Genomic DNA, 13,845 nt, shown 5'->3' with positions numbered 1-13,845 from the left:
CTACAACAATGTCAACCTGAAATGACTATTTCGATTATTGCGTTAAACATTGTTGCATTTCATTTTCTCGACGGCGAAATATTTCCAGGTAACTTGATATTGTAATTTTTCCTTCATTTTTGATTTTTCTAATTTCTCTCATAATTTCATTTAGAAATTTTAGAAGTGATTTTTTAAAATTGTTTACCTTTTCTTTTCCTCTTTTTTTTACTATTTTTTCTCCCCTATTTTTAATTTTCTTTCATTTAATTTTTTCATTAAATTAATAAATTTTACAAGAGAAATAAATTCTTGAAATTTTCTTTTCTTTTTTTCATTAAATTTTCTCACTAAGTTAATAAAATTGCAATAGAAAAATCTTGAAATCTTCTTTTTGCTTTTTTCATTTTTCTTTCATTTATTTTTGCCATTTTATCAATTCTCTTTCTCGATTTGTTTTTTTTTGTTTTTTTTTTTACTAAATTAACAAATTTACAGGTGAAAGAGTTCTCTAAATTCATATAATTCAGTAAGTTTCTCGGCTTGTAATTAGTTCGAATTATTGTGCGATTAAAATTGTCGTGAATAATTGATTCAGTGAAAGTACAAGTGAAATAATATTTACTCGAGAATAGCACGTGGAATTTGCGAGAAAAGTTTCATTTGGCCACGTAATCCGACTTCTTGAACGGTGTTGACAAAGACTCATGATTAAGTAATGTATGTAAAGTTCTTAAAGGCATTAGGGTTGACCTACACTGATCTAAAAACAACAATTCCGTAATAAAATATAAGTGTACTATTTTATTTAAAAAAACATAAAATAATTCTATTTATATTAAAAAAAAAACTTGAGAATAAACAAATTAAGTTCTAAAATTCCACCAAAAATGAAATTCTGGATTTTTTACAATAAATTTTTTTTCTCATTAAAATATTAATTAGAAAAGTCTATATTAATTTATTTAACAATTTCTTTAAAATAGAAAGAAAATTATCATTTTGACATAAGGCGATTTTCAACCAAATTTAACAAAAAAGGAAATAAATAATTTTGTGCAACACCTGTAAGGAAAGTAATACTTTGCATGCCTGTAAAGTATGCGCAAAACAGTACTTTGCTGCACAAGTGCGGCAAAGAGCTTACTTTGCTGCACTAGTGCGGCAAAGTGGTTATTTTGCTGCACTAGTGCGGCAAAGTGCTTACTTTGCTGCACTAGTGCGGCAAAGTGGTTATTTTGCTGCACTAGTGCGGCAAAGTGCTTACTTTGCTGCACTAGTGCGGCAAAGTTCTTAAACTTTTGGGTTTTTTTTGGTGATATACATAGGTATTTGTTTTCTATTTGTAGAATACCTGTTTTTTACAGTAATATACGCGTAAAAAACCACGAATATTAAGTGCGGTAACATACGTTCCAAACCCTGCTAAATAGTACGTATGTTGGCCTCAACTAGCGTTTCCAAACAGCTTTTTTATCAAAACCAAAAGGTGTTGCACAAAGTACTGTGTGCAACACGTACGAAAGAAGATTTTCCAACTTCGTGCAAATTGCTGCCCTCGCTTCGCTCGGGACAGCAAACTTTGCACTCGTCGGAAAACAGCTTCTTTCTGTACTTGTTGCACAATATACTATTTCAAATTAAGATATATTTTTTCAGCGAAATTAAAAAAGATCATTTAAAAAATGAAATAAAATTTAAATGAAAAATATATTGAACTTCAATAGAGTTCTAATTAGAAAAAGAAGAGAGAAAAGAAAAGTGAAACTTGTCTTGAGGAGAAGAGAGATATATTTTTAAATCAATTGAAACAATACTGACAAAATTATTCACACACTTTTTTTTTCTTTTGTTTTACTTTATAACTAAAGCATAAGTTTTATTAGACTTGACATTTTACAAATAAGAGAAAAAAAAATTAAAACTAGAACTTTACTAAATTACTGGTAACTCTACTTTATGAAATATTAACTAAGTTTGTTTTTACAAGAAGAATATTGCTTATGTAATAGTGGGGCGGATGTATAACGTTGAAAAGGGTCGCGAGTGGTGAGCGGGAGGTGGTAGAGGGCACTAATGAAATGCAGTTTGAATATTCAAAATATGATTCCCCAATGCACAATGTTGAGAGAAATATTTCTGTGTATTCATTTACACGAAATAGTTTCTGTTCTATTATTCATCATATATATGTAACTATATATATATATATATATATATATATATATATATATATATATACATGCACCTCGAAAACAGAAATGTAAATATATCGCGATACTTTTGACACGTATGCAACATAATCTGCTACTATATACTTGAATGTTTCATTCGTGAATATCGACTTTATGAATCTTTCATGTCATATAACGAATTATCAGTATATATTATATTCAGCGCATTTGACAATTTTGACGTTTTCCACATCATAAAGTATATTTCCCATTATCAGAATTTTCTTTTTTTTTTTTTTCATTTTTTGCTCACGACGCTTTATGGTTTGCCCTCATCAAGTGCATGACCGCATGAATCATTAAATTCATATTATTATTATACTCTTCATATTCTTATAGCATAGTGTCTAGAACCGGAAAAAAATTATATTACAAATTTTTGAAGATTTTTTACTCAAATTTTTAAGAATTATGTGTAATTTTCCCTTTATTTTCTATGTTAAAAATGTTTATTATTATTTTATTACATTTGTTATTATTATTATTATTAATATTATTATTATTAATATTTATGTAATATTATTAATATTATTATATTGTTAGTTTAATTATTTTATTACTGTAATTATTAATATTATTATTATTATTATTATCATATTGTTAATTTAATTATTTTTTATTTTTATGTACAATGCAAATTAGTCTAGTTATATTACTAATAGAATGTTTAACTACAAAATTTTATTAAATGTTTAATTTATTATTATTTTTATTAAAAGAAAAAGAAATGAAAAATAGAAAGAATTCCTTTCATTATTTAATACTGTTTAAGTTTAATAATAATGAACTTAAAATGAAACTAAAAAAGTTTTTGAATTAGTAGTGAATGACATTTTTGGTCAGACTAAGCTCAAAAAATAGTAATAACAATAATAATAAAAAATAATAATATTTTATTTAATAATAATTTGTATGAGTAGTAAAGGTTGTTCACTGTAAGACATAATTCTTTTCCATAATAATTTTCCATAATTCTTCTTAGTTTTTATTTTAGTAGTAAAAGACATTTTTCTTAAGACATTCGTTTTTCGAACTCTTACAATTTTTCTACTCTTGTAACAAAAATATCTGTAGAATTTTAATATAAGTAGTTAAATTGCTATTAACTCTAACGAAATTGAGTTAACTTTTCAGTTTTCAATAGTAAAGGTAAATTTCAGTCAGACCGATTACTTAATTAATTATATACTATTATTATTAACTATTTCCTTAATTATACGATCTTATTTTATAATAATAATTATAAATAATAATAACTGTAAATAGTAATTATAATATTATTATAATTATAAAAATTATATATAACATAATATAATTAATTACATAATTATAAGTAAGTAATAATAATAATATAATTATAATTAAGTACATAATTATAATTATAATTGTTAAAAAATTCTAACATTATAATAATAATAATAGTAATAATAAAATAATAATAATATTAATAAAAATAGCAACAAAAATAATCATAAAAACAATTTTATATGAACTTTATAATAATTGTAAGAAATAATTTATTGTGTAATTCGATGTATTTTTTTCAATAGAAAAAAAAGATTACATTTTCAAATAGAAAATAAAATTTTCTGCGTTGTTTCTCCACATACAATCGTATGTATACATAATGTACACACGTATATATCGATCAGAGTTTGAAGTTGGCTTATCATTAAACACGACTTGATTCAGATTAGAATATTAGGTCAGCGTCTATCTATTGTAGAGGTTTATTTCAAATAATAAAAAATCGAATACAAATTGAAAACGCATTAATTTTTTTTATTTCATTTCAACACTTTGACAGAGAAGAACTTGATTTTTCCCAAAGCGTGATAAATGAGAATTTGTTCATTAAATTCTATTTCTATTGTGACTGTAAGTGGCGAATAAATTTTAAATTTATTAATTCTTTAAACAAAAAAATACTTTACTTACAAAAAACAATACAAACAAAATTTTGCAAAAAAAATTTTTCAAAAAAATTATTCCAAAAATTCAAACACAATTTAATCAATTTTTAATTAGTATGAGAATAATTTTAAAAAAAAGAAAATATTAATTAAACAATTTTTTTCAATTTACAGGAACATTTGGATTTTAAAAGATTTTTTTATTTCGCAGTTTAAAGTTAATTGTTGATTGCTTTTTTGTTTCCTAAATTTTTTAAAAAAAATTTTCTTTTTAAATATTTTAAATTTTAAAATGAATGTATTGAAAATCATTGAATTCTTGCAAAGAATCTCATCAAAAAATTTGAAGAGAATAATTAAATTTCATCGAACAACTTTTTTATTTATGAAGATAATGAAATTCTTGCCAAGACTTTTATTAAAATTTTTAAAAATCCTAATTCAATTCTTTTGAAGAATTTCTTTGAATTTTTCTAAAATAATGGAGTTTCTTTAATAATTTTAATTGAAAACTTTGAAAGCATTTGAATTTTTTAAAGAAGAATTTTATTAAATTTGCATTGAAAATAATTGAATTACTGACAAGAATTTTATTATTTATAAAAATAATTTAACTCTTGCGAAGAATTTTATTAACATTTTTAAAAATGCAGAATTAAATTCTTTTAAAGAATTTCTTTGAATTTTTCTTAAATAATGGAGTTTCTTTAATAATTTTAATTAAAAATTTTTAAAGCATTTAAAATTTTAAAAAAGAATTTTATTAAATTTGCACTGAAAATAATTGAATTACTGACAAGAATTTTATTATTTATAAAAATAATCTAATTCTTGCGAAGAATTTTACTATTTATAATAATAATTGAAATGTTTCGAAGATTTTATTAAAATAGGAAATAATTGAATTGTTTTGAAGAACTTTATAGAAATATTTGGAAAGAATCCAATTATTTCGTGAAATTGAATTGAAGTTGTTTCGAAAATAATTGACTTTCTGTAAAGAATTTTATTAAAAATAAGTAAATTCAAAATAATTGAATTCTTCGAAAAAATTTTATTATTTTTGAAAAGAATTGAATTCCTTAAAATTTTTTTTTAACTTTTTATAAAAATAATTGAATTCTGGCGAAGAATTATATATAAAAATAATTGAATTCTGGCGAAGAATTATATATTCAAATTTTTGAAAATATAAACAATTAACTATAATAATTTGAATGTTCTTTCATTCTTTCCTTCATTCACTTTTTTTGTCCCTCACACTCTGAAGTTGTCTTTTGTTTATACATTTGTTTTTTGTTAACTTTTCATAGATTGTATATTATATTATTATGTTATAATTATTTTTATTTAATGATTAGAACAAAATTGTAATGACAAATAGAAATCATCTGAATTTTTTCCACTTTTTTTCATTAAAAGACTAACATTGTTTTAAATATTATGTTTTGTCAAATTGAAATTATGCAGATTTTTGTTTTTTACTTCTAAACAAAATTAGAAAATTGTTAATCAACTGTAATTAAGAAATAGAAAATTTATTTATTTTGCATTATTTTGTTTTAGAAAAAGAAGAAAAATATTTGCACAATTCTTATTTTTAATCTTATTTTTGGAACAGGATTTTCCACAGGAATTAAGACATTTAAGAATTTCAAATTAAAACCTTTTTTAAATTAAACAACTTATAAAAGTATTTTGTTATAAAACATGAAGATATCGAGTTATCGATTTCTTCATGTTTTCTAATAATTAAAGATGACCGAGAGATAAAATCATTATTTTATATCATAAGAATATTGTTACTGTAACTTCATCAAAATTATTTTCATCATTTTAATTCAATTATTAGTTTCTAGAATTTTAATCTATTTTTTATGAAAATAATAATAGAATTCCTTAAAAAAATTTTATTATTTATGAAAATAATTAAATTTCTGTGAAATTTTTATTATTTATGAAAATAATTAAATTTTTGCATACAATTTAATTAAAATTTTTTTTAAGTGATTGAATCCTTTTTGGGAAACTTTTATTAAAATAGTAGATATTGAAAATCATTAAAATTAGAAAAATTTTTGAAAATAATTTAAATGTTGTCAAGAATTTTATCAAAATTTTTGAAAATAATTGAATTTTGGAGAAGAATTTTGTTATTTATAAATATAATTGGGATTTTTACTAGAATTTTTTTCAGATTTTGAACATAGTTGAATTTTATAAGAAGAATTTTATTTTTTTTTGAAAATAATTGAATTTTTGCAATTATTTGTAATTTCTCCAAAATTGAATGTTTTTAGTGTTTTGAACAAAAATTTAAATTAGAAAATTTTTTAAATTCTATTATTTTTAAAATAATAGTAATAGTAGTACTAATATTAGTAAAAATAATAATAATAATAATAATAATAATAATAAAAATATTTACAAAATTAGATTATTTATGCTACAAGCATCTTTTTTTCTCCCTTATATCTCTCTGGAATATAAAAAAAAGGAGACGAGGTACGATGTGTGAATTGTGTCGTCAAAATTATGATACGAATGTTTACCCTCAACAGCCTTTCGAAAACCATTAATTTCGTGACCACGTAACAGTGCACTTTCCCTCTTTCCATGATATCATAATTCATCACTTCGTCCTGCATGTGCTGTTGCTATATCCTAAAAAGGAAGACATCCCTTGTGGTATAGTCACTTTTACGTTATTTGTCATGCAACACTCATATATAGAAATGAAGGGGGCGAATATGGACAGTGAGATCACATTCGTGGAAGAAGTCAACCCTCAAAAAATAAAAAAATGATAATTCTTTTCTCTCAATGCTGATGTTATATATATTCTTTTTTTCGCTTCCGTTTTGTATTATTATTATTATTATTATTATTATTATTTTTATTTATTTCCTTTTTTTTCTCCATTCACCAGTCACGAACATTGGTCAGACGTTACGTAACGTCAAAAATCCCTAAGGAAGTGCCCTACAAAACGACCCACAGCTCACGGATCTTGCCGCTATTATCGTAATTTGTTGATTTATGTGATAATCCTATCGAAGCGATCGTGTAAAATGCCATCGTTTAAAAATGAATTTTTTTCCTGTAGAGAAAAATTTTTCTGATTTATTTTCAAAGAAGAAACTTATTTTTGAAAGAAAAAACTTATTTTTAAAAAAAAATAAGTTATACAATTTAAAAAAAAAAATTTAATTTAAAAAATTTAATTAAAAAACAAAAAGTGAAAAAAACTTTCTTTTTTTTTAGTACTTTGTTAGAAAATATTAAAACAAAAGAAATTCTTCACTCGTGTTGAAAAATTGATTTAAATGATTTTTCGTTTAAGAAAAGATGACACTGGGTTACAAAAAAATGGTCATGTCGTGTTTATTTAAAATTTACTGTGTTTATTGAAAGTTTAGGTGTCACAGAATAAGAATATACCAGAAAAACTTTTTTTCATTCGGTCATTCCCTTAAAAAACGAGTTTAAAGTCTCAAAAAACCGTATTTTTAGCACTTTTTGAGGCAGCGTAACAAGAAAATGCAACATGATAAAAATCTCTACAAAAGCTTAAATAAAAGCTTAAACCTTCAACTTTAAGGCTCAGAACTGAAAAGTACTTAAAGAAGCACTGAAAACCTGCAGTCACTATCTGAAATTATCAAAAAAGCTGGGTTAGGTAGCACTTGGTAAAAATCGATTTCCCTAACCGGATTCGGTTGCAAATTGTTATTTTAGGTTTTTTGAGGTTTCTAATGACGAATTGGAACTTAGATTTAAAAAATTTCAAAGTGGCGGACTCAATTTTTTAAAATTATCAACGCAAATTTTGAAAAATTGAGTGAATTCATTATTTTCAGTCCGCCATTTTGAAATTTTTTAAATCTAAGTTCCAATTCGTCATTAGAAACCTCAAAAAACTTCAAGTAACAAGTTGCAACCGAATCCGCTTAAGGAAATCGATTTTTACCAATTGCTTCCTGTTCTAGCTTTTTTGACAATTTCAGGTAGCGACTGCTTGATTAAGGAGGTTTTTATTGATTATTTAAGTACTTTTCAGTTCTGAGCCTCAAAGTTGAAGGTTTAAGCTTTTATTTAAGCTCTTGTAGAGATTTTTATCATGTTGCGTTTTCTTGTTACGCTGCCTCAAAAAGTGCTAAAAATACGGTTTTTGACACTTTAAACTCGTTTTTTTAAGGGAATGACCGAATGAAAAAATGTTTTACTGGTATATTCTTATTCAGTGACACCTAAACTTTCAATAATCACAGGAAACTTTGAATAAACACGATATGACCATTTTTTTGTAACCCAGTGTGATTTAAAAAGATATTTTTGAAAAGGTATGAACTCAAAGTACCGAAAAATATATGTAAGGAGATCACGACTTGCATTAAGAAGTTGGAAATCATTCAAAAAGAGTTGAACGAATTCCAAACGATTCCGCGAAATTTTAACGGATTTCACACAAGCCACCGCAATTGAAAGACGGGTAAGGAATGCGCCTTCCCATCTTCATGACAATAAGACATTTAATTACTAATAAATTCAGATGACTATTGTCCCACTTTTCAAGTGAAAATTCTTCGGGGTGAATTTAAAATTTCTTTTTTAATGCTTATTGTTATGTCATTCATTAATAAAAGATGTAATGGTTGTATAGAAGAGAGTTTTATTAGGATTTAATTGGGTTTTTTTTTTAGTAAAAGAAGTTGATTTCGGTCAGACGGAAAAGTATATATATTTTTTGAATTATTTTAGTTGAAAATTAAGTAGTAAAGGTCGGTTAATGTCAGACTATATTTTTTCGAATTTTCTGTAGTAATTAGTAGTAGAAAAAGATTTTCGTCAGACAGTTTTGAGAAATTTTGATAATTTTTGAATCAGTAGTGAAAAACATTTTTCGTCAGCCAAACACGTTTTCTAATTTTTATATTTTTTTCTAATAGTGCGACAAAGTGAGTCTTTTACCAAAGTGCGACTTTTTACAAATTTTTGTAATTTTTTGTTCAGTAATAAAAATCTTTTATTTACGAATTAATATCAGTAGTAAAAGAAAATTTCTGTCAGACTAGAAAGTCTACTTCTTCTTTTGGTTAATTTTGATTTAGTGGTCAAAGACGATTTTCGTCAGACTGATTTCTTTTAACTTCAGTAATGTTGGTATCAGTAGTAAAAGGCGTTTTCAGTCAGCCGGGACTAATTTTAACATCAGTGGTAAAATGCGCCTGTTGTCAGACAAGATTTTTTCAAATTTTACTAATTTTATCAACAATAGTAAAAAAACTTTATTTTAAAACCTTTTTTTATGAACGAATATTAGTAGTAAAATACATTTCCTGTCAGATTGTGACTTTTTTACTTCCTGCAATATTGTCATCAGTCATAAGACATTTTCTGACAGACTGATTTTACAATTTTTAAATTTTTCTTTCTCTAGTAGTAAAGCTGTTTCTAGCAGACATTCGTTTTTGCAATTCTTCTGATTTTTCTAAAACTCTGAGTAATTTTCATGGAAGTAGAAAAACTGATTTTAAGTCAAACGAAATTGAATTTAGATTTTAGTAGTAAAGATCAATTCCAGTCAGACAGAATATTTCCATTTTCTCTTTTTTCGGTACTACTTAGTAGTAACAATCTCGTTTTGTCAAAGTTATTTACATTCTTTTAACAATTTTTCTAGTTTAATCTTATTTTACGAAATTGAATTTAGTTTTCATTAGTAAAAGTCAATTCGAGTCAGACATAATTCTTCTTCGAAATTAAATTATTTTTAAGGTAAATAAAAACGAATTAGAAAATTAAATTATTTTTACAAATTTTAATAAAATTCTTGGATAAAATTTCAATTATGTTCAAAAATTTTCCTCAATTCAATGATTTTTAATATTTGCTATTTTAATCAAATTTTTCAAAAGAATTAATTATTTAAAATTTTTTTTAATAAAATTCACCGCAAACATTTGATTATTTCCATAAAATAATAAAAATTTCACAGGAGTTCAATTATTTACAAATTTTTTTTAATAGATTTCTTCCAAATAATTCAATTCTTTTTATAAATAATAAAATTTTTACAGGGATTCAATTATTTTCGTAAATAAAATTCTTTTTAGAAATTCAATTATTTTTATAAATAATAAAACTCAATGCTGAATTTTAATTTTAATACAATTTTAATGGAATTCATTTAAAAATGCAATTATTCCTAAAACTTTTATTAAAATTCGTCGAAATAATTCAATTATTTAAAAATTTGTTGATAAAATTCTTTATGAGAATTTAATTATACAATATTTTTTTTTATTTAAATAATTGAATTTGAAATAAATTTCAGTTTAAATTTTAGATGAAAATTGAATATTAAAAGCTTTATAGTGTAAATTTTTAGAAATAATTGAATTTTGAAAAGGTTTCATATTGAAATCTTTGAAAATTTTAATTTCTCATACTTTTATAACTAACAATTCTGTTGAAGAATGAATTTTTTTTGAAAAAGTTTGTTTCAATTCTACTTCAAATTATTTTTTTGAAATTTTTATTTTCTAATATATATTTAATTTTGAAGAATTTCCCAATAATTGAAAGTAAAATTGAAAAATAAATTTGAAAATTCTCAATGAACTTTTTCAAAAATTTTTTAAAATAATGGATTTATGGAAAAATTTTAGTTAAAAACACTAAAAAAATTAATTTTGAAGAAATTACAAATTATTGCAGAAATTCAATTATATTTTTGTATTTAAATAAATAAATTCTAGTAGAATTTTCTAATAAAAATTGATTTAAAAATAAATTAATTAAAATGTTAGATAAAATAATTAAATATTAAAAGCAATATAGAGTGAATTTTTAGAAATAATTGAATTTTGAAATTAATTTTTCTGAAAAAGTTTAATTGAATTTTTTTTCTATATTATTTAAATGTTTCATTTTCTAATATACATTTAATTGGAGAAATTACGAATAATTGAAATTTCATAAAATTGAATATTGCAAACAAATGAATTTGAAAATTGTCAAAGAACTTTTTCGAAAATTATTAAAAATAATTGATTTAGAAGAATTTTAGTTACAAATTTGTTGAAATAATAATTGAATTTAAATGATAAAAATAATTTTGAAGGAGTTACAGTAATTTTTTATTTTTGGTCCGTAAAGTCCGTATTTTTAAATACTTTCACTGGTTCGAGCCCTGATATCTCCATATTTTTCTTTTTTTTGGTACTAGTAGTAAAAATCTAGTTTAGTCAGACATATTTTCTTCCCTTCAGCATTTTTTCTAGTCTACTCCTTTCTTATCTAGTAATTTTTTTGCTGTTAGTAGTAAAACACGTTTTCAGTCAGACGTAGTTTAAAATCTTCTTTAAATATTATTTCATCATTCGTCAAATGCTTTTATCAGACTAATTTTTTTTTTAATTTAGTAGTTTTGTTGACAGTAGTAAAAAAAACTTTTATTGTAAAAATGATTTATTAACTTAAAATCAGTAGTAGAAGACCTTTTCTGTCAGACAGACACTTGTGTCACACAGACTCGAAGCTATTGTCAATTTATTAAAAATACTCCTTTTCATTTTATATTAATTTTTAATTTTTGTTCTTTTTTTTGATTTTTTAAAAAAAATTTATATTAATTTTTTTATTAAAAAATATTATTTATTTTTGATTTATAATGTTTTAACGTCCGTATTTTTAATTTGTTGATTGAGAAAATTTTACAAGGCTTTTTGATTTATTATTTTTCTATTATTTATTTTTATTATTTATTATTACTATCTTTTTAAATCACTTAAAATTTATACCCACTTTTTTTTAATTTACAAAATCGACGAGAGAAAATATTTTCTATTTTGAAAAGCAAAAAAAAAAATCACGTAAATAATTTAAAAATTACAAAAAATTAGAGTCTATAAACTTATAAATTTTATCCGCCGAGAGAGAGAGAGAGAGAGATTTAAAATTACACGTCACATCGATACGGTAAGCGCGAATGATACATGCCTGAAGCTCTGAAGGAAAAATTGGCCCACGATACCCTTTTCTTTTTTTTTTTTATATGCGCTACCAAGTAATCCGATCTCATTTTAGATATCCGAGTCGTCGGCTGATTGGCTGCTCGGTCGAGCGTACAAACCTTACGAGCACATACGATCCAGCAATGCTTCCGTTTTCCCTTTTCCCTTGACGTCCCTTTTTCCCCCTCATCGGCTTTCTCTGTTGAAAAGTGAGGAAGGAAAAGGGGGGATGGAAGGGGGGGGGGGACCGTTTCGTCCGGTAGGCGCCCCGCCCGTTTTATGTCGCGCCCAGAGCGCGCAAAATTCGATCGAGCAATATTTTCCCTATGCCTGATGCTTAAATCACTTTTGTTTCGTGATGCCTGCGTTTTATCGTCATTCACTTTCTCACGTGACTGTTCCAGGAAGCGGAGAGCGCTATTGGTGCAATGAATGGCCAGTGGTTGGGGAGTAGAAGCATCCGAACGAATTGGGCCACACGTAAACCACCGGCACTTAAATCGGAAGGTGAGTCTTTATACTTTTTTTCCTTTTGTTAGTGTTTCTTCTTCCGCATTTTTTTTACTATCGAACACTTTCTATTTTATTCAATTTTATTGTTGTTGATAATTTTCTTATCCGAAAGTTATGCATCTTGACAGTATTTTTTTTTTTTTTTTGATAACTTTTTTGAACACTTTGAAATGTATCAAAAATTTTTAATCAATTTACGAGTTTTTCACATTAATTAAATTCAAATAACTGGAAAATAAAATAAATTCAAGAAAAAAATTCAGTAATAAAATTAAAAAAAATTTCTTTGAGAAATTTTAAGACATTCAATAACAGGGTTACCACAAATATTTAATTTGATTTTTCCCTGACTTTTCCCTGATTTCTAGACAAAATTTTCACTTTTTCCCTGACACTAAAAAATACTCCGCAAGAATTCAATTATTTTTACAAGTAGTAGAATTTCTCAAAAAATTCAATTATTTAAAAAAAAATGTAATAAAATTCGTTGCAAGAATTGAATTATTTTCATAAATATAATAAATCGATTATTCGGTAATTCATTTTTAAATCAATTTTTATTAGAAAATTCTAGAAGAATTTAATTATTTAATTAAAAAAATTAATAATTTATTAAATAATTGAATGTTTATTAAAATTGAATTCACATAAAGAATTTTATTAACAGATTTTTAAATAATTGAATTCTTTTGACAAATTTTAATCAAATTTTTAGGAATAATTAAATTTTTCGTGGAATTCGATTAAAATTGTATCAAAAATAATTAAAATCCTGCGATGAGTTTTATTACTTATGAAAATAATTAAAGTTTTGTTAAGAATTTTATTAAAATTCTAAAAAAAATTGAATTTCGAAGAAAAGTTTTATTATTTGTAAAGAATAATTGAAATTTTGCCAAGAATATTTTTTTAATTTTTGAGAAAAATTGAATTTTATTCAAGTTTATAAAAATAACTGAATTTCTCTGAAGAATTTTTTTATTTATATAAATATTTGAATTCTTGCATCGAATTTTATTCAAGTTTTAAAAAATAATTGAATTTTGGTGAAGAATTTTATTATTTATAAAAATAATTGAATTCCTGTGAAAAATTTATTACTTATGAAAATAATTGAATTATTTCAAAGAAAGTTATTAAAAAATTTGTTAATAATTGAATTCTTATGAAATTTTGCCAAGAATTTTA

At 23.7% G+C, this 13,845-nt stretch overlaps 1 protein-coding gene across 8 annotated transcripts in view; it reads left to right on the top strand.

Annotated features, from left to right (window-relative positions):
- Positions 1-13,845, top strand: part of LOC122501065 (nucleolysin TIAR-like) — a 503,799-nt gene that overhangs the window by 361,230 nt on the left and 128,724 nt on the right. For all 8 annotated transcript variants that reach the window (XM_043610312.1, XM_043610310.1, XM_043610308.1 and 5 more), the window contains one exon: positions 12,549-12,651. In XM_043610312.1, the coding sequence (XP_043466247.1) occupies positions 12,549-12,651 (103 nt within the window). The remainder of the gene's footprint in view (positions 1-12,548; positions 12,652-13,845) is intronic.

This window comes from Leptopilina heterotoma, unplaced genomic scaffold (assembly GCF_015476425.1).
Source record: "Leptopilina heterotoma isolate Lh14 unplaced genomic scaffold, ASM1547642v1 Lhet_199, whole genome shotgun sequence".
NCBI lineage: Eukaryota > Metazoa > Arthropoda > Insecta > Hymenoptera > Figitidae > Leptopilina > Leptopilina heterotoma.
The sequence above is the reverse complement of the archived record's forward strand: the minus strand, read 5'-3'. Positions and strand labels throughout refer to the sequence as shown.